The following is a 26,235-nucleotide window of genomic DNA, read 5'->3' on the forward strand; positions in this document are numbered from 1 at the left end:
AAAAATCGTAAAAAGTGAATGTTTATATTTTACTAAGAATTCGGTCTTTTTGTAGATAATAGAGTTACACCTGATTGCAATTTGTTGTAATTTTATTAAATTTAAACAGGATTTGTTTTCTGACCCGCTACGTTAGAAGGGTCCTTTCGTTGTTGACGTAGTTAGCGCCAGCTGTCAAAAGCTAGCTAGACTTGTATCCGTCCGTGCAAGTTATTTTGATATGTTTTAATTATTTTTTGTTAAATACTCCAATCTGTGATGTGGTAGCAGAGACAAATTATTTGATTGAAGCTTTAAAAATTATGCAAATATTTGTTTAACTTATTTGTGTCGTTTTGTCTCGCTGTGCTCAAGACAGAGTTGGCTGTAGCTAGCTAGCTTGTTGTTAGCCGACGACAAATCTGGTGCGGACAGGTTTTGCTCTGCAGACAGCTTCTCGTGTTTGGAAATCATTGTTCCCGTTCAGGAAACTTAGTAACTAAAGTAACTGAGGGACTATGCATTTCTTGAATACTTTACTGCAAATAGACATTGTTTTAAATCATGCTTTTGTGTAATTGCGATTTTTTTGTCAGAGATTGGGGTCGGTAAAATTATCTAGATTTAAGGTCGAATGCATGTTATCTTACCCGACATTAGCTGTTGGATTATAAACGGTATTTTTTACTATATACGTGGTATAGTAAGCTGTCACTATCAGAGAGGTTTGTTTCAACAACAAACATGGACAAGAAATCATTTGACATCGTGTTGGATGAGATAAGAAAGGTACTACAATGTCTGTCTTGTCTAATTTTGGAAATCGTTCCTCTTCAGGCTGTCTTACACTTCACCCTGTGTTTCAGTGCGTCTTGACCGACCAGCGGACCAGAGCCATAGAGCAGGTGCATGGATATTTTTCCAGTGAGCAGGTACTGTCTAGACACCAGCACTATCATTTAACGTTTACCTCTTAGTTTATCTAACGCGAGAAGCTCCGTATATTTCATAAGTCACCTTCACTTGAAGACTCAACGAAAATGTTGTTCTTTACTGATCTAATAAGCAGTACCATTCATCTTAAACATGCATGTGTAAATCGATTTGATATTCCAAAAACTTTTATTTTATTTTTTTAGATGTGTTTATTGTAAAAAGTTGTTTTTGATTGCAAATAAATCCTCCATTACAACTAACAGGAGAGTCCATGTTTTGGAAAATCATACTGTACCTCACCCTTATCAATTCAAGATGTTTTCAAAATGTTCAAAATGGTCGTCTATGCTTCTGTGCTGCTCCAGGTGATTGAAATTCTGAAGTACTTCTCATGGGCAGAACCGCAAATCAAAGCGGTGAAAGCTCTGCAGCATGTAAGTCACAACACCTGACCAGGTGGAGGGTGGGGTCTGAATACTTTCTTTTAAATATATATATTTATATATGTGTGTGTGTGCATATATTGCCACCTTTTCACTTGTATGTTCTTCTTTTTTTGTGTGTGTTTTTCAGAAAATGGTTGCAATTTCTACAACCAATGTGGCCAACATCCTGAACTGCTTCACCTTCTCAAAGGACAAACTTTTTGTCCTGGAACTGATAGCTTTGTGAGTTCAATTTAAAATGCATTTGATGCATTTATTTTTATTTTTATTTTATTTTCACACTGTCAAATGTTGTATTTGAAATCGTCTTGTTTCAGCTGACAGTTTGAGTTGAGCATGGAGTCTGTCTGTGTCCACACAGGAACATTTCAGACGCACAAAATTATCGTCCGGTGGAGGACCTTTTTCGTATACACGTGTCTGAGAAGAAGCGTGCTCGAAGGATCCTGGAGCAGGTAGCTACACCTTTTTCAGAAAAACCTCTTTGTGGTTTTGTTTATGGTCTATTAAAGGACCCGTTTCATAACTTCCATAAAGTCGCACTGCTTTTGTGAGATGTGATTTATCCATTTAAAGATTAAATGGTAAGCCTAAAGTTAACATTTTTATTGACACTGTGCTTGTTTTGCTTATTTAGCAGTTTACAAGCTTAGTTCGATGAATACTAATATGTCGGTGCCATTAGGTTTGTAAGGTTGGATGCAAGGCTCCGAAAGAAATGATTTCATCCTGCGGAATGATACCAGGAAATCCATACCCTAAAGGCAGACCCAGCTTGGTCACTGGCACATTCCCTGTAAGTAAATCGAGACTCTATGCTGAACTACCTTGACTACAGTAGTGCTCTTTTTAGTCTTCCATTATTTTCAGTTGCAATGCACAGTTCTATGGAAATTTCCCCACTGACAGAACGAATAGTTACATTGGATTGAATTAGTTTTTTTTTTTTTTTTAAAGGCAGCACACTTGTTTACCTTGTGATTTTTGTTGAAGTAAATGTCGAAGATGTTAAATTGGAATTATAATTCACTTCAGAAATGGAAAATTTAGAAATGGAATTTGCTTGTGATCACAGGGAATTCCTCCTGTTAAAAAAGAAGGTGAGAAGAAAGAGGACTCCTCGAACAACATGGAAGGGAAAGGAATTGCCTCCCGGATTGTGGGACCATTCAAACCTGTAAGTGCTAAAATGAGAATCATCGACTGGGAGAATCAGTGCCAGGATGCCCCAAGAGAAGCCTCGCGATGGAGAGACGAGTCCATTAATTACATTACTTACAGTGATTAAACTACAGCCCACATGTGAAGCCTTGTTATATTAGGAAATGATTGGCACAAGCTCTAAATGGGACTTGCATATGAGTATTACAGCCTTTTCTATATAATGTAGATATGTTAAGGTCTGATATTGGCTAATGACCATTGAAAGCAGTTATTTGGTTTTCATATTTAAAAAAAAAATTGCATTGCAGACTAAACTCATCAGTTCATCAGTGTTTTGTATCTTTCGTCTTTTTCTCTTTGTAGTTCCCTTCCACCTACAACCCCCATCGGCCCGTTCCTTATCCCATACCACCATGCCGACCTCATGCCACCATCGCTCCGAGTAAGAAGCAACAGTAAAACACACTTCAGTCTACCTTTACCTGCTGTGGATAATTCTTAAATATCAAAGATAAGAAAAAAAAAATGATAACAACTGAGGTATAAATGTGGTTTGTGGTGGTGCACATGATCAAAGCAGGACGTATTTTATTGCTGCCATCTTGGGATTGGTTGAGATACAGTTAGCAGTGGGATGAGGTGTGTGGTTCTACTGTATGTGTGTGAATGAACGGTGGACACCTTTAATATTTGCAACTGCTACTCAGGTGCGTACAACAACGCAGGCCTTGTTTCTATGGGAGGGGTAATAACAGCCTGCGTGCCCCCTCCCCCCTACAGCGCTACCCACAAAGTAGCAGGTATGATTCAGTTAAAGCAAGTGTGTGCTTGTGTGTTTGACAGCAAATAGACTTCTTGAAGCTTGCAGCCTAACTCGTTGGCATGCTGCTTACTTGTGCTTCTCTAGTTTACGTCTTTATCAGCTGACAAATTTCATTTTTACATCCATTGGAGCACACTGATTGACCAGAAAAGCACACTGTGCTATTTCACGCCGAGAGTAGATATAGTTCACTCCTCATGACACGAGAATAGCATTTCTGCTTAGTATATTTGATTTTTGTAGCAATTCTACTCCTCAAGATGTGTTTGACTGCTGTAAATAATGTTGAAATAAGCAGTGTGGTACAAAGGCCACCGCAAGCTCAGAAGGTGTTCTGGAACAGGGCCGACACATGAACACACAGCTAAATGAGTAGGCTCAATATCCGGCAAATCTTTCAGACTTTTCCGTTTTCTGGTCAGTCAGTAGATTTTATTTGGGTGATTTGTGAGGATGAGTTTGGGGTTATTATTGGACCAAAAAGGAATCAAACTAATATCTTTTCTCTGGATTCATGCTTTGTGTTGGCATTTAACCTGCATCGCTTGGGATAACATTGCTGCTTTTTTTTTTTTTTCCTCTCTGCTTGAATGCATTGCCTAATTATTTTTTAACTATAGAAATACAACCTTGTTTCCAAAAAAGTTGGGACTTTTTTCATGTATCAGGTAGGTTTTTGATTCAGTGCAACCTGAAGGCTTCGAGCGCGGAAAGATTCCTCCTATCACACTGGCTGCATTTGCATCTCATTTAACTTGGTGTTAAATGAGAGAACATATTTGTTTAGAACTTAATAATGAATAAGAATAAAATAATTAAAAACACCTTTAAATTTTTGAGAAGTCTGGCAGCCCTTACCATGGGCCGCTATACATAGCTGGAGGCCATTTCACTTAAAGGGGAAGTTTTTTTGTTTGTTTTTTTTTAAACCTGGACCTTATTTCTGGCATAAAATACGTTTGGTGAAAGTCGGCGTCCTCTGGACGCTATTTAGATCAATCGAGATCCGCATATATCCATATAACATGCAGTGTCTTTATTTCACCAATACTTTAAGACGAATGAACGCGTACTATGGCACTGTTAGTTCAGAGCTGCCGTGTCGTGGTCATTGGGGGCTATCGGGAGCTTATCGGGGGCTTTCTACACACGCGTCTAGTGGATGACGTCATCGACGCGCGCCGCTACAGCACAGCTTATTTACTCCTTGCTCTGTGACGGTGTAGGTACCAGATGTGCTCGGGTTACCAGATGTGATCGGGGCCCTGCGCCTGTTGGTGACGTCACACTCTATGATTGGCTGGACGTTGGCACGATGACGTAAGGGAATGTGATTGGTCCGGACAACTTACAGTAGTAAAAAAAACAACCTATTGAAGTCGTTTTCACGGTTCTTCGTAGGAAACATGGACGGCTTTTACAAAGAAATCCAGCATTATCTTTCGAAAGGGACTTGACCCCGAGCACATCTGATTCTTATGAAATTGGGCGTAATGTAGTTTGTAATAAAGTTGGAGTTTCTATTAAATAACCTCATATTGGCAAAATATACTTCATTCATAAAATGTAAATAGTGGGGTAAACGTAAACCCACTACTTTATGTTTTCTTAAAAAAAGCTGTTTTTTTTCTGACTTTTATAGAAATGCGGACATGATTAGCTCAGTTTCCAAATACATTTTGTATTGAAAAAAAGTTTTTTATGAGAGGCAGATCTGGCTACCTGAGCACATTCCCTTACGTCATCGTGCCAACGTCCAGCCAATCGTAGAATGTGACGTCACCAACAGGCGCAGGGCCCCCGAGCAGATCTGGTAACCCGAGCACATCTGGTACCTACAACGGTCGGCTAGCTTCACACGGAATTTGCTCCCGCTAGTTTTGTGCAACATGGCGCAGTAGCAGTAGCAACCTCCGTGTGAAGATAGCCTTAAGTGAGAACCTATGAGTTCAAAAGAGAAAGAAAATGTTCTCAACAACTGATGAGTTTACTTGGTAATATTTTCAATTAGGTAGGCAATTTACGACGAGATGCAAATGATTGCTTTCCGTTTCTCTGTCCATTTAACAAAAATCCCAGCTTTTTATGAAAATGAAACTGTATGTCATCTTAGGCCTTTGGGGAGATTTCTCGCCACTATATCACTCTAGTTAAAAGATAAATTGCCAGACGTTCTAAACAAAATCTATGGATGAGAATGGCTTGAGTCGTGAGGAGAGTTAAGTTTGAGGCTACAACCAAATACGTTGTATAAACATTTCCCCCACAGGTGAGGAGATACTGTAATCTTGAAGGTTGCAGTAGGTTGCACGTAGGAATGCTCTCTGGCTGTTCCGCCTTGCTCTTTCTTTTCTTCTTTGTTACGTTGTATGCGAGTGGATTGTGTCTCTTAGCTTGTTGCGCTTTAATCTATGCTGCAAATATCCTGTTTAACAATACATTAGTTATCATCAAAAAAATATCAGTGAGATAGTACCGATTTTTATTTTTTGTCTTTATTGAAATCATATGATTTTCTTAGTTAATTTTAACACTACAGCACATAATACTAGTCAGAATTTTAGATTTATTTATTCGTTCATTCATTCATTCATTACTTACTTGCGTTCTTAATTACCTACTAGGTCTAATCTACTTTTACCTCCAGGTTACACCAAACCAGGCAATCCACAGAACACCACACCTGGAGTCAACAGTGGGCCCCTTCTAATTCCTCATGGGTCCACACCCTCGACTCCTGTCCCACACCAGTCTTCACCTGCTCATTCGACTCCCACAACCCCCATCACACCAGTTTTCCCTGGCATGGTGCCCTCACACAATCCCAATGCCCCCTCACCCTCACCTGCCCCATCTCCATCTGTGATCAAAGTGGGACCACAGACCCCCACTGGTCATGTGACACCTACTCCCCTGTCTGTCATTAAGCCCCACACCCCCTCAGGCACCCCTTGTGGAACCCCTGTGCCCAGCAGTGGGGGCTTCTCCTCTTCCCCCTTCAATGCCCTTTCTCGACCAGGCACCCCTGCTACTTCCCGCAGCAACCAAGACTCTCTTTCTCAGACGAACTCCATCGGCGCAACTCAGCAAAGGGGTTTTTCTCAGTCTACAGACCACCAGTCAGGGTCCAACTTCCCTGGCATGCACCCACAAGCAGGTAACCATTCTGGGTCAGTGATCCGAAGTTACACACCCTCTGGACTGTCATCTCTCACTCCTGGATCTTCTACCCCAGTAATTCAGAACTGTTCCACCCCAGGACCCAGTCCAAAACCCTCCCCTGTTCATTCTGCTCAGGCTGTTATGGCCGGAGCCCTGAATAGACACTCTGGGGGTAGTAACAGTGGCAGTAACAGTCCTGTACCCTCAGCTTTCAAGGGCACCTCTCGTTCGCCATCGCTTGCCTCACTTGTGGCACCAGGCTCCGCTCAGGCCGCCCTGGCACGTTCACTGGGTCTGTCAAACAGCTCGGGTTCTCCCCAAGTGTCTCTCCCTAGTCCTGTTGCTCTCGCTGGCCTCCAAGCACTGTCCTCCAGCCAAGCACAATCTCATTATCCGGGCCTCTCCCCATTTCCAACCCTGTCTTCCTCTCTCCCTCCTGCCTCCATTCCTTCATCCATGCCTGCGGTGTCTCCCACCACCAGCATTTCTAACCACCCACCAACCTCCATGTACCCCGGGTTGGCTCCCAATGCTGTCCCCAGTGCAGCCTCCCCTTTTGGTTTAGGCCTCACCTCTGCTCCCTCTATATTCCCAGGCCTTCCGCCTGGGCCTAGCTCCTCTGCATTCCCTGGACTGGGCGTGTCAGGGGCGCATGGTTCTGGGAGCCCTGTGTTGTCCTCATTCATGGGACTGTCAGGAGTCACTCCGTCATCGGTAGCATCGGTGGCCCCACTACAGGCAGCGGCAGCAGCGGCTGCAGTTGGGGTTCCGTCATCATCACCAGTGTTACCAGGTTTTGCATCTGCCTTCAGCTCCAGTTTCCAGCCTGGGTATGTACACTTTTAGATATTTAATGGCCCACATGCAGACATTATGTAATGATCTCATGTAAACAAAATGATTTCTAAATAACTAATATTATTTATTAGATTTACACAAATTTGAAGGGCAGTTATGTTGGATATTACAGCAGTCCTATTCTTTCAGTCTGGTTTTAGTAACATATAGTATAGTAAATGGTGATAAGATACTAGGTTGGGTTACATGTGACACTGATTTCATCTTGCTTTACAAAGGGTGTCATAAATTATATTATATTCATTTTCCAGTTGTGTTTTTGTGTGAGAAGTCACACGCTGAGCCACAAAGTGCAAAGTCCACATGTTTCCACCACTCTGGGTTGTCATGCGTAGACTTTGATTTGCGTTGTCTCAAAAAGGTCATTACTGTCTGTCATATATTTAGTGCTTATTGTGGAATATTTCAGTTTGTTGAATGGTATCAACTTTGATGAAACATCCGCCCAATTAGTGTTACATAGAATTCACGGTTGGAATTCAAACTGTGATTGTAGTTGCATAGTTGAAGCAAACGAATATCATTTTACGCATTTCCCACATTACTTAGAACCGACTGACAGAGTTAGAGGTCTTTTGATGATGCGATCGCGTCGCACACCTGTTCTCTGGCATATCATCGAAAATGGTTATTCCATTTTCTACTAAGATTTCATAATTGTAACAGCTTTAGTAATGCATCGTACGTTATGAACACAGACACTGATACTGATAGAAGGAAGAAAATGTGCAGAAGCTAAATGTGTTCATTGCGCCCTGGTTCCTGGAATATCTGCTGGTTGTCTGGTAACCGCTCGGCTGTAATGCAGTAAATTCATCTTCAAAACAACAATGTCGTATTTGTCAATGTCAGATTTAGTATAGTTTAAACCACCAATATATAACATGTTGATTAATGAGCTTGAAAGCTAAACTATCAAGACTTGCTTTTAAATGGACAGATAGTGGAATCAGTCATCTTACTATTTATGAGTCTTACCCATAATGTTAAACTGTCTATTTAAAAAGCTCCAGCAGACGCAATAGTTAACAAGTGGTGTGTAGTGTGATGGCAGTTCTGTGTGTTCCAGGTTAGGCAGCGGACTCCAGCCACCAGGAAGTAGTGGGTTCCCTGGATTGCTGTCGTTCCCTGCGGTAGCAGGCTTCTCTCCCTCTGCCGGCCCCGCCGCTCTCGGTGGCCTCCATAACCCAACCATGCAATCCGCTCTGCTGCAGGTAGTCATGCGCTCGCCTTATATTCCGCTCGAGTTGAGAGTACTTTCATGTCAGCTTGACAAACTGCTAGAAAAGCTGCTTTTTGGTTTTTTTTCTAGGCGCATCCTACATCGGCTTTGGAGAGCTTTCCTCCTCAACCCAACAGTTTCACCAACTACCCTCCAGGCCCAGGAAACCCCTTCCCACTCCAACCAGGACTACACCCTCAGCTGGGCTGGCAGTGAAAACCTACACGTAGACTTTGACACTGACCCCTGTGGTTCATCCTGCCCCACCTGTCAGTGGGGGTCAGGTTGTTGGCCTTGAACCCTGAATAGCACAGATTAGCAGAGTTTCATTACTGAGACTGTTACAGGAAAAAAAATGGCTTCCAACTATAAGAGACATTATCCTGGATAAGTGCGGGACGTACTTGTAAATATCAGCTGTCAAAGTTGTTAGGTTTTACAGATGGACTGTGTCTGGTTGTAACGTTTGCTCGGCTTGCCTGTCTTTTTTTTTTTTTAAATCATGCTTATGAACATTTATTAATGAATGATGAATTCTAGAGAATCTGAAAATGACATGTAAACACTGAAAATTGCCTAATTGATGTCCTGTTCCACAGGAAAGGAAAGAGCAAATTGATTAATCGCCCTGAATTTCTGGTTCTACTGTGACATGAACTGTTTCACTGACTTGCAGGTTACTATATATAGTTGCATTTTGACGTGAATATACCATAGATATTTTTAATTCATGTGTCAGGGGTGTAAACGTTCTTAGAAATTGCATTTGGCAGCTTCTCTCGTGTTTTTTTTTTTTTTTTTTTTGTTTGTTTTTTTTGTTCTTCGGTCGAACACATATTTGGCTTCAAGCCGTTTACTGTGATTCCCATTTTGTCTGTTTACAAATTTGACAGCTGTGACACTCCCCTCATTGTTCCTGCAGTAATTGATTAGTCGCACTGTACTGTATGAGGCTGTCCCCTTCTACACAGATCATCCTTTTACTGATACGTGGGCATGAAATATACAGTAATGTAAAGCTATATTCCTCAGTTATTTCTGACCCGAGTGAAAACTGTACTTATACTGAATTTGTAGTACACCTCAATTGTACAGGGATGAACTCAGGTACTGTTACCTGATTGTTTGAGTGTAGTAGTCCTTTGGTTTTTGTTTCCTTTTTGTATTTGCACCCATTTTTATATCCCAGTGAACCGCTGGTTGCTGTAGGTATTACTGTATTTGTAGTCTATGTGAAACCCCGGCTGTCGGGCACCTCTAGGTAAAATGACTGGAGCTGGATGAATTGTAGAAACAAAGCCTCTTTAAATCACTGAGAATTATGACGGCAACAAGGTTGCGCAGATCCCAGATCACGTTTGTCTTTGAAGATTTTCGAATAAAAGAAGGAAAATGTAACCGGCTGAACTGTTTTGTGTAAATTTCTTATAAAGTGAACATTATGGCACAGAGGGACATTCCCTTTGAAATGTGTTACGATAAACAGTGAAGGCTGAAACATGAAGTCAGACATAAATAACAGACATGATAGGTGATAAATATTATAAACCACAGCATTAGAAATGACATAATTGATTCCTATTTTCTGAAGGCATAAGTGATTTACACACATTTACTTTTCATTGTCATCTTTTTATCCAACCATCAGTATGAATAGTTTTACAACCAACTGATTGTTGACTTAGTGCTCGTGCTGCGCTTATCATGAACGTACATGTTATTGCTCAACACACAGGTGATCAGTCATGTGTCAATTAGTCATGTGAATAGCCAGTCACAAGATCCCGCTGGAGCAGTTTCCATTCATTCCTATTTTCCGATCGCTGTCTTATCCTCATCAAACCTATTGTGTTATTATCTGGAGTCACTGAACATTAGTGCTCGTGGGTTTCTGGTTGTTGAAAAAGCTGAAAACAGTACGGCTTTTGTGTTCAGGAGCAATATTTGTTGCATGCTTGATATGACATTTCAATCCCAAAACCAAAGAAATGCTCGACTATTTCTGTAACACTGAATCGTAACCTTGGATTATTTCTCAACCGAACCCATCAATTTATGAAAAAAAATTAATAAAATGATACCTTTTTCTCTTTCCTTGGTTTTGTGCTTTGGTCTCGAAAGGGTGTTAAAGAAAGGCTCCCATCAAACAAATTTATTTTGTACAAGTTATTAGAAAATTAGAATTGAATTAGAAAATGAACCCTGTTGTCTGATGAAACATGAATCTCAGTAGGGAACTGTCAAAGTTCAAACGATTTCTTGTGCTGTGGGAAGTGAAATTAGGCAAAATGAACTGTTTTTTAACAACGAACACGTCAGCATTTATTTAGAAATGCTCCACTGGAGATTCTGTGAAGTGGCTATTGTCACTGCATACATCGGGGGGGATACGTTACATGCTTTAATCATCCTGTCAAATATAAGATCTTTTCAGTATTTTAGATTATTATATCTAGAGTCAGGTTGGCAGGATTTTTTTTAGATATCACATACACAAAATGTACTTTCCACACACTGACTTTTCATCCTTTTACAACTTCTTAAATGTTCCATTGCTTGTTAACATCTTGACGAAGACACTTTGTTGATGATCAACTCAGTGTAATGGCCACACCTTCACTTTGAGCCACATTATATTGCAGCATTACTGCTTTAAAAGGCTGGGTCACTTCCTCTTGGTTAGGCACACTTCGACAAACTCTATCAACACACTTACTGGGAGTACTTGCAGCTCTAACAGATACATGGAAATGGAGGACCGAATGGAAAGCCAAAAGAGAAGGAGAGACCAGAGCAGTGATGACCTGATATGTAAGCCTCACCATTTCTCATTTTTTTTCAACACCAGTTGTGTTACTCAGTCAACTGTGACAACCAAGATATTCAGTTTTAACGTGTACATTAACAAAGGAGCTGTTTAACTCTTCCCTTAACCACAAGCTCCGAGTTCAAAGTTTCACTGCCAATAATAAGATGATTTATGGTTTACTTTGGTTTTATCGTGTTTTCTGTAGAGATAAGTTTCCACCTGTGCAGATGGAAAAGCAGCCACAGAGGCTGAGGCACAATATATCTTCATCGTCATAACGACTGAAGTCACATGCCACAGAGATAAACAGTCCCAAAAGCATGCGACACAGAGTGTTTGCCTGCGTCTAACCTGTGTTTAACTTTCAGTTTAGTGTCTGTTTACATGGTCAAGTTGAGCAGAAAGGGAGAGCTACTGATGTTGAGCAGTGCAGCTTGTGCATGTAGAAATGAGCCCTAATTTGTTTGTAGATAAGATCTTATGTTCACGTGGAACTGTTGGATAATATCATGTGGCAAAGGTAGCCGTTCACTCATCATTTACATGCATTTTCAAGCCCACATCAGTAAAACGGGAATTTATTGCACGTATTACAACACACGGTACTTTGTATATAATCAAAAACGGAACAATCCAAAACAATCACCCAGAAACAAAGGATTTGCTGCTTTTTATAAAAATGTATCAAAAAACATCCCAAATATCAAAGTAGTTTATCTCAGTGTAAGCTCCGATTTTATTAACATGGTAATTCACAAGCTTTAAATGACATACCTTTGACTTTTCCTATCAAATACAATTCATAAAATGAACCAGCGACCTTGGATTTTTAAGCACTACGATGCAAAATAATTCTTCTTAAGAGATTTTTAAGCAAATGTGTTACTCATTTCAGCTAAACAACAGGAAGTTGTTTTCACTTGTTGTTTTCCTGTGGTTTGACCCAGAAAGAGTGGGTTTTTTCCCTTTATTTGTATTGTATGTATCACCACAGGACACAGGAAATGATAACAGAAGTATGACAGTAAATAGGATCAGTGCTTGACATTGAAATTTTATTGTCATCCTCTGATAGTATGATATTACTGTAAAGTGAGGTGTCATTGTATAATAGCTTTTCTACAACACAGAATAACACAAACATGCTCCCCTCATTTAATTTTCTTTATTTACAAAGTGACCCACCAGAGATCATTGTGCATTGAGTACACATATTTCTATTTGCACTGTATGGGAGAGAAAACCTCAAGTGCTCCATTATGATGTCAAGGATAATGTAAGTACAGCTGTTGGCGCACCTGTTATTGACCTGTGGCATATCAAATGAGCTGATGTGCTCTGCTGTGCAACTATACACTTTTCAAAGCTGTGTTGGTCTTCTAAGCAAATCGATGGTTGAAATATGTCCTCAACATTTCATCCGTTCCACTTCAAAAGGGGTCTGAATTAAAGTCAAACTTGGTTCTAATCAGTCACCTGCTCTATCTATAAGGAAAATGTTCATATTTCTCCTCATTGTGATCCAAAGATTCAGATTTTGTTTATTCAAACAGGCAAACATTGCCATAAACGCATTTACACATCTTTGTTTACTACAACAAGGAAGCTTTTATTCTATTTAATATTTTTATGTTCATCGGTTTCACAGAATGTATGATTGAACTGAAGTGAACTGTATTAAACACATTCAAACACATACTGTTGTCTCCCCCTTTTGCCTGTAGCTGACCGGACTGGGTCTTTGGGATGTGTTGGCTGGGTTTTAGTCATACTCTCTGGCCTCTTCACATTATTAACCTTCCCCATCACAATCTGGTTTTGTTTTAAGGTGAGTGAGCACAGTGGGCTAAAGAGCAGAAGCCACAATGTCATTTCCGCAGATGCGAGCTGACTGGGTGTTGTTTGTGGTTTGCAGATTGTTCAAGAGTATGAGCGATCTGTCATATTCAGACTGGGCCGCATCACAGACAGGAAGGCTAAAGGACCAGGTGCAGTAACGGATTTTTTGGGGGGGCTAACTGTTAAAAAATACATTTATTTTCTCATTTAAAAAAAAAAAGATGTTTAGATATGTTTCGTTCCCCTTTTTGTCCACAGGAATCTTCTTCATTTTGCCATGCACTGATTCCTTTGTGAAAGTGGATCTGAGAACAGTTTCATTTGACATCCCCCCACAAGAGGTATATGGCACATAGAAAAGACATGTTAGGATAAAATGTGGACTTATAGCTTTATGAAATGATTTGTTAAAAGACCCATGGACAGACAAAGTCAAATATCTATTTCTTCCCCCAGATTCTGACTAAAGATTCGGTGACCATTTGTGTGGATGGCGTGGTTTACTTCCGCGTCAGTGACCCCATCGCATCTGTGGCCAACGTGGCAAATTCTGACTTTTCCACCCGACTGCTGGCTCAGACCACCCTCAGAAATGTCCTGGGTACTAAGAACCTCGCTGAAGTCTTATCTGACCGGGAGGGCATCGCTCACAGCATGCAGGTACAGATTCAAAATCAAAGATATCAAATTATGAATTTTAGCTGCATTGCTTTCTTTCTTTCTTTTACCAATTTAAATCACTGTGTATTACATTTGAATATTTGGCATTTAAACAATGTTAAGCACTGTGTACACGCGTGATCCAATATGTTGGCATTAAACATGACCTCTTTTGATTTCTTGACACTCTTTTGCACAGTACTGTAGAATAAGACAGTTACAGGTGTAGATCATCCTTTTTTTCTATCTTTTCAGTCCAACTTGGATGAAGCCACAGACCACTGGGGCATCAAGGTGGAGCGTGTGGAGATAAAAGATGTAAAACTGCCACAGCAGCTGCAGAGAGCCATGGCTGCCGAGGCAGAGGCTGCACGAGAAGCCAGGGCTAAGGTCAGGACAGCTAACGTCGCACAGTGTTACAGATACCAATGTGCTCACACAGGAATTGTTACCAACAGAGAGACACTCATTTGGAATTGTTTACCTTTTGTTTATTACTGCCCTTTGATCTATATCTAGGTGATTTCAGCTGAGGGGGAGATGAATGCATCGAGGGCCCTGAAGGAGGCATCCCTCGTGATTGCAGAGTCTCCATCAGCCCTTCAGCTTCGCTACTTGCAGACTCTCAACACCATTGCAGCAGAGAAGAATTCCACCATCATCTTCCCGCTGCCCATGGATGTCTTGTCTCACTTCATGAGGAAGTGAGGCTGCTTTGTCACTGAAGCCTCGGTCTTCTGAAGGATCTACATTTCTGCTCAGTCAGAATGCAGCACATAACTAATGATCATCTTTCTTGTTTATATAGTCAAGCTGTGATCAGGCCAGGCCTTTTTTTGCGAATGCGATCTGGATTGAGTCTAGTCCGTGTGTTATTGAGTTAAAATTCTGTAAGAAATTCTGACTCATTCATGTTGTTATATAATGCATTCAAATTCGTTGAACGTTTTAATCAGTCTGAAACAATAAAACCAACAAACTTGAAAAGGTGACTGAATACAAGCTTTGCTTAAATTGTCTCCAATATTTTATTGGTGTTCTCCTCAGACAGTACAAATAAAAGCATCAACATATTGTGTTTACATTACATTGATGAACTTTTCTCTTCCTCATCTTCTAAGTCTCCTACCCTACAGTTACGTTTCAACTGTCACGGATGCAGAGAAGTAAAAGAAGAGAAAGGGAGAACAAGAAACAGCAAAGGCAGAGAAAACATGCTTCTATTACTCTGTTAGTGCACTAAGACACAACTCATGTTGTAAATGTATTTACATTCATACGAACAATCAGTGCCAGAACGTACAAAGCTTGTCCCTGGGCCAAAATTCAAAAGGAACAATAGTACAGATTACCTCCACGAGTTCAAATTCTAGAGCCAAAAGTTACAAGCCATGGAAACATTTGCTACGACGGGATTTAAATATCAATACAGGTGTATCTTCCCCTAAAAAAAACTACATGAATTACCCTTGTTAGTCTGTGGGGAGGCTCGATCAAATGCTACGTATTCAATGGCTGCTACAAAGTGGTCAGACAAGAGGTCCTTGAATATTATACAAAATCACATGAATGACTTGTATAAAATGCAGTCGTGTTACATTTTCAACATTCAGCGCATAGTGAGACAAAGATGTCCACAGGACACATTGAAGGGTCATTACAATACCAGTTCAGTGTTTAGAAACTGTTGTCCATTCAAAAGTGTAATATTCATTCAAAATTGAGTTTAGAACTTCACGCTGTGGTTTGTAAACAATAGTTTTGTTGCATCCTTGTAGACGGTATATTTTGCACCTGAGGTGACCTTTAGGAGAAGCCTAAGGAACTCTTCAGTGATGTGGGTGAACTTTAATCCGAAACATCTGAAAAGACAGTGTCTTTCTGACTGGTATATTCTTGCAATTGGTCAAAGACATTCTCAATATCAACGGTGTGGATACAAAATCAGTGACAGTTTAGATACAATTCTCCTCCGCTGTACTTGACATTCTTTTGTTTAAGAGCATTCAACCCTGTTTAAGCATCGTACAAAAGGAGTTGAAGACTTTTTTTTTTTTTTTAAATACTTTTATCAAGACCATCAAAAGTGCTGGTGGAGCAGTTGCCAACCGACGTAAAAGTCTGGCGCTGAAAAATGGGGAACTCAAAATCGCTATTCTCTACATGTTGCTGACCCACTGGGATGTTTAACATTCGAAGCAGAAGTGCTGGTAAATGTAACTCAGATTAAGCAACCAGGGGAGTTTCAAAGTAATTTGAAGGATCTGTGCCATGGCCTCAATAATGAAGCTCCACAGTGCACTTACTTCTCATGCATCTATTGAACTAATAACAACATTTCATTGTTGTTAACCCTAAGTCATGCTCCTATTCACGATTTAACTGCCAACACAGACTTACTCTCATCCTTTCTCTCTGACATAGTCTATTTACAGTAGTTTAATCTCATGTATACTTTAAACCGCTTTAGTTTATGTGAACATATGACTTTATTACACTCTAGACTGTAGTTTTTAATAGCGACTTGTTTAAAGCCAGGGAAAAGAGACCCTGAGGGTAGGTTAGTCAGCAGAGTACAGTACAGGAGGCAGCTAAGACATACTGTATACATTAAAATAACAATTTCTTTTATATACCAATGGTTGGTCTCTCTGGTGTATTTTACAGAGGTGAACAATTATTTTGGGTCGTATCTTGACAGTGTTGATGCTCTGTTGAGCAGCTACACCAAAGAAAAATCAAAAGCATTTCTAATCGCTAAAAATTTAGAAAAGAACTCCCTGAAAACATTTGTTGTTGCACACTGAGAAGTCGGTGTTGTCTGCAGAAGTACAAACATAGAGTACAAAAGATCAGTCAGATAAACAAACCCGGATCATCAGAGGATATCATAATGAGGTTAAAACAGGTTTAGGGTGGACTACACTAATTTAGTACATGACAAGGAGGTAAACAGCGAGTTAAACTGCTTTTTTAAAAACTTACATAGCTTATAGGAACACATATCACTCGACAGTCCTCTGAGCATCATCTGAGCACAGTTATATGCAAAGGTTTGTGCATCCATGAACAAATTACACAAATTCAACATGTCATTTCTTTCATCAAACTACTAAGAGTACATACATTTTTCAAGACGGGGCAATTTTTGCTGCCGGGGTTGAATCCACTCCTTTTCATTTCAATAAATCAGGTAGTTTGTCCAGGGGTGCTAACTGTTAGCATATAACTGCAAGTGTGACGACAACGTCTGTGGATTCTTTGCTTTCTCCAGGGTTTCATCGCATGTTCCACTTGTGTCCCATGAGAGATATTTTCAAAGTTACAAACACCATTTATTTTCTTCAAGCCTCAAGCTTAATAAGTAGATCACAGCAATAAGTTTCACATTTAAACTGGAAGACTTTCACAGTACATGCCTGCTTAAGTTACAAAATACACATAATAAATTAGATATAAACATCACATCATAAAGAAATGCACAACATTTAAAACATTGACTCCTGTGCTAGGTTTTCCCCCCTCAGCGTTGAGCTTCCTCGTATCTGTGTGATTTTCTTGTTGTTGTTGCTGTTGAGACACAACAGACTGCACATTCCCACTGAGGTAAATACAAGATGCCAGGCATAGTTTTTGCAAGTTGACCTGAGGGGTTCCCAGAAGTAAAGAGTAGCTTGTGTAGTATAGGAAGACCTGGCAAGGTTTTAAAAGACAGTAAGTTCTTTGTATTTAGCAGGTAAAATGGCTGGGGATCCAAGTAGGTTTGCTCCACATTTCAGTACTGAACTAATTTGAAGATGGTTAATAGACCTGAAGGAGGATAAGAAATGCAATTCGATTTGATTTACAAACCAGTTCTTGATCAACTGTCTTGTGTAAATAAAACATTGGTCGCTCTCTGCTGGTGAGGTGGCAGGACCGAGAATAAGGCGCTTTGTTAGGGATTTCTCCAAGTGGCAAAAGAGAACTGAGAATAAGAAACTAATCCAAAAAACATAATATAGCTTATTTTACCAAAGACATGAGTGCGGTTTTTACCACACCAGAGTTTCAAATTCCAGTGAAAAAGAGTGTGCTCCTTTCCATCTCTACCATTCTACTGTGTAGGGCTCATGAGGATCTATGCAGTGGATCTATCAACACTAGATGTGCCACTATCATACAGTATATATACAGTCTACACTGAAAGACTAGATTAACAAAAATGCGTATGGGGGGCAAAAATGCAAAGACAGTATATTTCCTGATTATTGTATTTCTATGTATCCCATGATGGGCTTGGGAGGTTCAAGACTGTGTTACCTCAGAACTTTGACAGTGTATGTACAGTTTGTCCTGTGATGACAGGAAAGCACAGTCTTGTTACTTGAGACATGTTTTGCAGTTCATGCTCAGATAGGAAGTGGAATGAGGGCGAAAGGAAAAAAGGATTTTAACTCTGTAAAGAGGTAACACAAGCATTTGAGTTACAGCGACCGGCCGATGGTCTGTGTGTGGGTGTGCCCGGGCCGGGGGAGTAATTATGATGAGCAGCCGCCCTGTGAGTGGGCGTGGCTGGGCCAGGGGAGAGATTTTGATTGGTGGTAGCTCTGTGGGAAGGGGAGCAATACTGAGCCTGCTGGGGGAAGCCGTGGCAGTGGGTGGGGGAGTCGCACCCTGCGACGGGTGAGGAGGAGAATAAAGAGGATGAGGGCACGGGGGAGGATGAGAAGGAGCGGTGCAGTGGGGAGGAGGCGGGGGACATGAGGGGGCTGGTCTGGAGACGCCACAGCAGCTCATCGTTATTCCGACTCAGACGCTTCTTCTCAGTGCTCTCCTTCTCGACAGAGTCCTGCAGGTTGGCGTTCTCCTCTGACAGTTGCCTGCGAGAGACACAGCATAGAGAAACTTTTCGTGTTTTGTTGTTGTGTTTTGTCAAACTTTATTTGCACCATAAAAACTGTCTTATGGCTCAAAACGCATGTCCACCCTAAGGATCAGTTTGACAGAAACCCTACTTATAGCGTGGCATGTATGAAGTACCTAAAGTCTGTAAATGGTGAGAAGAACAGTTTAAATGATGACTCCGATGACTGTGTGTGTCTCACCTGGACAAGACGAGGTTCATTTCAATACGAGCTTTCAGATCTTCATTCTGCTGCTGCAGAACCTGGACCTTCTCCTCAAGGAACACGTTCTTTTGGGCCTGCTCAAAAGCAGAATACAACAACAGCGCAATCTTTCATTCACCATTCACACACTGACCAGTGATGTGTATCTATAAAAGTCTGCGTGCATGTTGTTTTGTACATGTGGTAGCAAAGATCATGGACAGATGGCTTATTTGAGCCTACCACTTTCTCCAAGTCAGAGATCTTCTTCTCCTGGTGATGTATCTGCTGGTTCTTCATTTCAACAACTTCCTTCAGGCTCTTCAGGTCTTGCTCAATGTGTTGGTATGGAGCTAAAGCATCCTATTATCAACATGTACATTCACAAGAAAAAAAGACAGCAACACAGTGTGAGAATAGTACTACATACATACATGCATACTTGCTTTGATTACATAGATGATATAAAGCATTGGTTTTAATGTTGTGGCTAATTAGAGAATAGCTGATTTTACTCACAATGATCTGCTCATCTGTACTCCTTCTCAAAGCCTCCTCAAAGCGTTTGGCTTTCTCCCTTAAACTCTGGTTTTGAAACATAAGAGTGTCCACTTGATCCTGAGCACGCACACACACACACACACACACACACACACACAGCACAAACACAGCAGTCTTTATCAAACCAGCATAGGTCTATATGTAGAAAACAAAGGAAATGTTAAAGTATATTTTCTTTCCAGACAAACAATACCTGTAGAGAAAGTCTGAGTTTCTCAAAGTCCTCCTCTAGAAGAGCCTTCTGTTGCTCATGTGCTTTCCTGATGTCTACACACAGATTCGGAAGCACGACAAGAAGAGGGTTGATGTTATTCCAACTGTGCCTGCGCCATAATACAATTTTTCAAATGAGGCCCAGAACTGTACCTCTCATGGTTCGGGCGTGCTCTTCATGCAGTGTTGCCATGGTGATATTATGCATGTCTCTGAGCTCTTGAATGGCTGCCTGGTGGTTGACTGTCATCTCCTCCATCTAACACATCCACAAATACATACATACAGACACATTGAAGCCATCTGGTGACAGATCAGATGTCTCGTTGAAAATCAGATCTCCTCCCATGATGCATCTCTCCCACCTGCTCCTGCTGCTGAGTCCTCAGCTCCTCCATCTCTGACCAATGCTCCGCCTTCAGGTGCTCTGCCTCTGACACGTGACACTTCCTTAGCCCCTCCTCAACGGCAGCCAGCTCTGCCTCTTGCTGTAGCTGGAGCTCATGCAGTTCTCTCTCAAACGCCACCTCCAGCGCTGTTTTGTCCCTCTGGAGTCTCTCCCAACGCACTGAGTTAAAAGCTGCACACCCAGAATATTAAATGTTGTAACATTATGTTGTTGGGGATGCAGTATATTCAGAGCTTTTATGCTTGTATCTCCATATCTTATTCAGGCCTACATTGCTATTGCTACCCATTCCTTTTAATTCTATACATTTTAAACCAACATTTCCATTTACAAGTCAGTGAATGTATTCACTTAATGTAATTTATTCATAAAAGAATAAGAAAATCAGCTCTCTAAATCTTTTAAACTCATTGGAAATAGTGAATATTTAATCACTTCAGGGATATATAGGTAGAATGGAGCCTTAGTTGTGACATGTGACAATCTTTTTTAAAATTCCTTTAATTTTTGCTTCGATGGATACTGCTTTTATACCCAATCCTGACACCCTCACATGTCACCAGTTAATCTGCTGATAGTAGAATCATCTAGAACAGTGTTATTGGTATTATTTTCTATAAATGTTTCTGTCTTTCTTTTACTACTATCATTCTTTTAAATGTTAGAAATAAATAAATACAATTAAGTTTGCTATTGAAGACTCTGGAAGTTACTTCTTTGGATTCGTGTCTATGACACAGATTCAAAGAAAATAGAAATTTCAGACATAAGCTTTGATTGCATTTTAGAAAATGTCCCAGTTTTTAAGAAAGCAGCTTTGTACGAGAACGAGACAAATTCAACTTATCTTTTTCTTAATACTGGTTAATGTAATTAGTAATGAATTTGCCTTTGCTAGTGGTTCACAAACAAATAAGCCATACAAAAGTGGTTGTTTGATGTTTGCTCTCACTCACCCATCTCTTCTCTGATCTTTTGTATTTCCAGGGACAGTTTCCTTTGACTTTCATCTGCATTGTCAATCTGAAAATTAAATATGAGCATCAGTTTGACAAAGTGCAGCATCCAAGCACCATTCATACAATTCATTCCGTCTGGGATGTTGATAATGAAACTGCTGATAAATATTGGAACATATAAAAGAGATGACAGCAAAGGCCTGTTCACAAGCTTTGGGACCTTAAACTCTTTAGTATTTCATCATGTCCACAATAATACATACAAGCTGATATTATTGTTTAAAAGTTAATGGTTAATAGTGTGTCGTATTAGGCAAGCATGGAAGCATTAATTACATTTTGTCCGAAATTAAGCTAATCGCCTAAGCTTTAAAAAAAAAAAAGAAAAAAAAGGAAACCAGAGGATCACAGTACCTGACATGAGCTTAAGCAAAACACTTGAGAAGATGTTGTTTATTGGCTTTACAGTTGTGTGTGTGTGATGCCAGCAGAGGGGGCCAAACATTAATCAACAAGGCCCACATTTCCACTCTCCCTTTTCTCTCCTGTCTATTTACCCTGTTTGGCCAGTGAGAGCAGCACTCAGACAATGACCATAAAAAAGTCAGACAGTCCCTCAAAGGTCTCGAGGCGGTATCGCAGCTTTAGGGCTTCAAAGGTTAAATCATCCCATCAAAACCCTAGGTGACACACTGAACTCTTGAAGACCGTTTCCACAGTCTTGCGCACCATGCTGAATCATACCTCATGGTGTTTAATACTGCATGTGTCTTGAGTTCATGTGTGTGCGCACTGTGTGTGTGTGTGTCAAACAATCCAGGCTCAAAGTTAGTGACTGTACTCAGAATCACAGACAAACCACTCGACAGCCTCCTGTTAATTAGAGGTTGCAAATTAATTGTGGTGAAGATGACACTTTGGCGATATTTTATCGTCTCCACTGAGGAGCACTTGTACTGTTTTAGGCAACATAAATGCTGATTAAAAAAACAGGCTGAGTGAAGGTGCCACTGAGCACGGAAGCATTGTTATTATGTTGGTATTGAGGGGTTTATTAAAGTATATACACTGTATTTCTCCAATTTGCTACCTTGAGGCAATAATGCTGAGTCGTGATGATAAAAGCTTCTAGACCTAGAGACGTCCTCCTCAGCTCATTTCTCAGAACTTTCAGCTGCCTCTCCTGCTTTTCGCAGCGTCCCTGTAGCCTCTGGACCTGAGCGACAAATGATAAAATAGAATAGAGAAGAAGTACACAAACTCCAAGCAGAGAGGTAGATGTTCTTTTCTCATAACTCACCTCCTCCCTTTCTTCCTCCTTTTCTCTTTCCTCTGCTTGCCTTTCTCTCTCTTTCTGTTGAGCCTCCTCTTTCTCCCTCTGCAGGCTCTCCTGCTGTTCTTGCTGCAGCCTCAGGGGGGCCACGCGGCGAGGTGACCCCGATGGAGCCGAACCTCGCACTGCCGCTGCAGGCCTCTGCCCGGTCTGGACTGTGACGAGAAGAAGGGCAAACAAAGAAAATTAAATTGGGATAAAAACGGTCATGTGCAGGCACGTCCTCATTTCTTAATTCACCTAATAATGAAACTGATGAGTATTAAATCAAAGGAGGTTTGACCTGACCCACTGTTAACAATGAGTTCACATGATAAATGATACTAAGTTAATTGAATCTTTTCTACAGAGGAAGCCTTGTGGTTGTTCCTAGTCTGGTTTTACTCCTGATGGACCATGTAATCTCATAATAAATGCTGCTGGTATCAAACTGCAGAATAAAATCCATACAGTAACAATAAACATATGGGGTTACATAATTTGCTGTGTGTTTATGTAAAAACATTAGTGTAAGTAAAGGCTTCATCCATTAACAATGGAGATGCAACACTTGAAAGCAAATTTCCATTGATGGGATACAGGCAGCCCATTAACCTCTGTGTGTGTCAGCTCGTAATGTAATGTGAACCTATTCTACGATACATAGACATGCAACATCTTTTGAATACACAAAATTCTTTTAAAAATACACGCTCTGTATTTTCACACAGACTGCAGAACTACCCTGTGTGCCTGAACGTCTGCACACACGAAATTAAATCGCTGCACCTCCGCTTCACCTGCCTAAATCACATCATCCAGGCCAACTGAAGCATGGGGGAGCGGTTTCCATGACAACATGAGACAGGGCTTGGGATGCAGGGTCCCAGGTAATGAGTAAGGAATTGGTTGGAAGAGGGTGGGATTGGGGGATGAAATAAGCTGCTGTGAGATAAAGAGAGAAAAGAGTTGACCGAATATACTGAGTAAGGGGCATATGTGGACTGGGGCACTTAATCATTGTAATGGTGAGAGACGAAAGATGCGAGAATTTCTCTGTGATAAAAGAAAGAATTGAATTCAGAAAGGTAAAAAAGGTCAAATAATAATCCTGACGTGACTTCCGAAATGTGCAAAGCTGCACATTTCAGGAAATATTTCAGGGTTTTCTTTTGGAGTTCCCATTTTCTATTCCACATTTCTATTGCACAAGTACCTGGTCAGCATCGTGTTTCATTGAAAAGGTCAGAGAGAGGATACCGAATACTAAATGAGTGTGAAGACGGAATGCAGATGATTGCTGAGGGGTTGACGGATGTGGAATATCAATGCAGACAATGAGAAAAGATGTTGGCAGATCTTCTGGGGAGCACAGACTATAACTGTCTGTTTTTTAGAGCGCCCTTAAAGGGACTGAGGCTGAGATATTCCTAAAGCAACTATCCGTTTGCATCCAACACACTGGTATTTCGCTGGCACACAGACCAGAGCAGCCACAAGTGGAAACACAGATCAATATCTTTAAATCTCTGCAGACAAAAGGCAATGCTGCAATGTTGGGATACAGAAAGAAATTTGAAAAGCAAATGAGGATAAAGTGAGATGCAGAGAGGGGTAAAACAGTAAGATTTAAGTAAAACTGCTTTAGAAGTCTGCTGCAATCCCATAACAAAATGATTTTTACCAGCTGAGGGAGGAAACTGTATGACCAGTGCTCTAATTTTCTTTGTTACAGCTTTTGTTGAACCTGCATTGCTATTGGTCAAATCCAAATAAAGAATTGCTGTCCGTACTATTTTGCATGATATGTTTAGGTAATGAAGGGAAGCTCACCTGGGGACTGCGGCTTGGGAGGAACCACTGCCAGCCTCTTTGGGGAAGACGGGAGGGAGCGTGTGACCTCTGAACTCCGCTGAAACTCCTTCCTGCCAACTGTCGATAAACAAGGATAATAAATCACGAGATGTCAATATCCTCAGAAACTCCCACAACATTCAACTGGTCCTCACTTCTCTAAAAGTCAGTGCCTTGGAAAATAAGTCATTCATTCTTGTCCCCTACCCTACTCCAATTCATGGCCTGAGGAATTGGAATTGAAGGAATGTAGACATTCTGCATGGAAACATTGCTAAAGCGACACTGGATGTGGTTTAGGAAGAAACATCAACATGCCAGATGTACAAAGATACTCCAAGAGGCTTGCAGCTTCAATTCCAAAGTGGGACCGAAAGTATTGACTTTGGAGTGCGTAAGTACTTATGCATGAAGTTTTTTAATTATTACTGTTGAAAATTATTTTGCACTTTCAAAGGGATAGACATGTTTAGCTGATCAAAGGATACCAAACCCTGAAAAAGCAGCAACAAAATATGAAAAACACCAAAGGGGGTGGTGTTGCAAAGCACTGTGCACTCCCAAACTTCAAACCAGCCATCTATCCCTGGCTTCTATTTTTTCTTTTTTTTTTTCCCATTTATTTGCAGATTTTTCCTCTCTCCTGACATTTTTTCAATCTTCCTGCCACGCTTTTCTTTTCATCTCTTTTTATCCCCCCTGCTGTGTGGTATAACTATGTCCTTGAGGACCATCTGTCAAAGAGAGCAGAGCATACAAGGGGAGATGCGCCTATCACCTCTTTGCTCTTTGTTTGTAGTCAACATGGGCACCAATCAGGATTTCAACATATTTTGGTGTTATCAGTTTTATGCTTACATGTGTTCTCCTGTGTCACATTATGTCTCTTGTGCAGTTGGTGAGGTGTGTGCAGGTAAAACGTAAGTGCAGGAGCTGATTTGATTTAACTAATGCTAGAAGTGTTGCACGGCAACTCAGAATGACGAAAAGTACTTCGGGGAAAAACACTGCGAAGAACAAAAAGGTGATGCAAATAAAATTGGAAGTAGAAGGGAAGTAAGTTTCAAGCCTTGAAAAGAAACTAATTAGACCTGTTTTTTTTTTTTTTTTGGGGGGGGGGGGCTCTGATCCCAAACAAATCCCAATATAACCCTGGAGAGATGCTTCAGGCCTGCAGAGACACCATTTGTGCGTTCTCTGCATGTGTGTTCCACCGTGCATGTTTTTGTGCAGCCTCTTAGAGTGACTCATCCACTCAGTGCACACATACTGTCAAACCACACCACTAAAGTGTTACTAGAACTCAGCTGGACTGTCTCAAATTTATTTTTAACATTGGATAGACAACGGGCGTCTGGAATGGCTCAGATCATGGTGTTATCTTATGTAAAACTATTTAGGATATCACAGCAGCATGACTGTCAACTTCCCATAATGGCATGTCGTCAAATGCTAACATTTTGATGTTAACCAGACCTCACGTCAAAGATTTGCTTTTTCTGGCCAGGACTGTGGGTGTTAGGCAAATGATGCGCACCTTTTTAGTGGACGCATGCAGAAGTTAATTTGAGGGGGATTGAGGAGAACGCCATCCCCACTTATTACTGCAAAATAATCAGTTGCTTGATAACCTGCCATACCCCCACCAAAGCGAGTGCAGGGGCAGAGGTGTTGTTCAGCTGGATATATATATATGTGTATGTTTTTTATAATCGCACATTCTTCTCTCAGTCCTGCCTCTCAGTCAGTTTTGGGTCAATGCTCTCAGCTACAAATACCCCAGCTACATGCAACTGCTTTCCGATATACCCATAGAGTAGTGACACTTTTTTGATCAAAGTGACAAGTAACATCCCGTAGCAGCAGATCATAGAGACAGATTGTTGCATGTAGTATTCCCATGGCATGCATTGCTTCAGTAACGTTCTGCTGAAAACAC

The 26,235-nt window shown here is 40.8% G+C and overlaps 3 protein-coding genes across 6 annotated transcripts in view; 2 read left to right on the top strand and 1 right to left on the bottom strand.

Annotated features, from left to right (window-relative positions):
* The first annotated feature begins 169 nt into the window (after positions 1-169).
* On the top strand, positions 170-9,988 carry proser1 (proline and serine rich 1). Of its 2 annotated transcripts, XM_072374215.1 has the most exons (12): positions 170-768; positions 846-911; positions 1,281-1,349; positions 1,489-1,583; positions 1,723-1,816; positions 2,047-2,157; positions 2,437-2,538; positions 2,889-2,967; positions 3,233-3,325; positions 5,996-7,340; positions 8,438-8,582; positions 8,681-9,988. In XM_072374215.1, exons 1-12 carry the CDS (start codon positions 724-726, stop codon positions 8,804-8,806), a joined length of 2,370 nt encoding a protein of 789 aa, XP_072230316.1. In that variant the 5' UTR covers positions 170-723; the 3' UTR covers positions 8,807-9,988. The 2 variants fall into 2 exon arrangements, with proteins under 2 accessions (XP_072230316.1, XP_072230317.1); XM_072374216.1 differs by lacking the exon at positions 3,233-3,325.
* A 1,266-nt stretch (positions 9,989-11,254) lies between these two features.
* On the top strand, positions 11,255-14,789 carry stoml3b (stomatin (EPB72)-like 3b). The gene is made up of 7 exons (XM_072374217.1): positions 11,255-11,401; positions 13,124-13,227; positions 13,315-13,387; positions 13,497-13,579; positions 13,695-13,898; positions 14,154-14,288; positions 14,418-14,789. Exons 1-7 carry the CDS (start codon positions 11,335-11,337, stop codon positions 14,604-14,606), a joined length of 855 nt encoding a protein of 284 aa, XP_072230318.1. The 5' UTR covers positions 11,255-11,334; the 3' UTR covers positions 14,607-14,789.
* A 121-nt stretch (positions 14,790-14,910) lies between these two features.
* mtus2a (microtubule associated tumor suppressor candidate 2a) overlaps positions 14,911-26,235 on the bottom strand; it is a 37,045-nt gene continuing 25,720 nt past the window's right edge. For 2 of the 3 annotated variants that reach the window (XM_072374212.1, XM_072374213.1), the window contains exons 6-16: positions 24,276-24,374; positions 22,431-22,618; positions 22,221-22,346; positions 21,128-21,194; positions 20,128-20,342; positions 19,916-20,021; positions 19,743-19,816; positions 19,508-19,606; positions 19,232-19,351; positions 18,986-19,086; positions 14,911-18,760 (exon numbers count right to left, since the gene is read on the bottom strand). In XM_072374212.1, coding sequence (XP_072230313.1) covers positions 18,331-18,760; positions 18,986-19,086; positions 19,232-19,351; positions 19,508-19,606; positions 19,743-19,816; positions 19,916-20,021; positions 20,128-20,342; positions 21,128-21,194; positions 22,221-22,346; positions 22,431-22,618; positions 24,276-24,374 — 1,625 coding nt within the window. In that variant the 3' untranslated portion in view covers positions 14,911-18,330. The remainder of the gene's footprint in view (positions 18,761-18,985; positions 19,087-19,231; positions 19,352-19,507; positions 19,607-19,742; positions 19,817-19,915; positions 20,022-20,127; positions 20,343-21,127; positions 21,195-22,220; positions 22,347-22,430; positions 22,619-24,275; positions 24,375-26,235) is intronic. The other variant, XM_072374214.1, reaches the window with a different exon arrangement.

The sequence above is a fragment of the Leuresthes tenuis genome, unplaced genomic scaffold (assembly GCF_036924035.1).
Source record: "Leuresthes tenuis unplaced genomic scaffold, fLeuTen1.0.hap1 SCAF_21, whole genome shotgun sequence".
Taxonomy (NCBI): domain Eukaryota; kingdom Metazoa; phylum Chordata; class Actinopteri; order Atheriniformes; family Atherinopsidae; genus Leuresthes; species Leuresthes tenuis.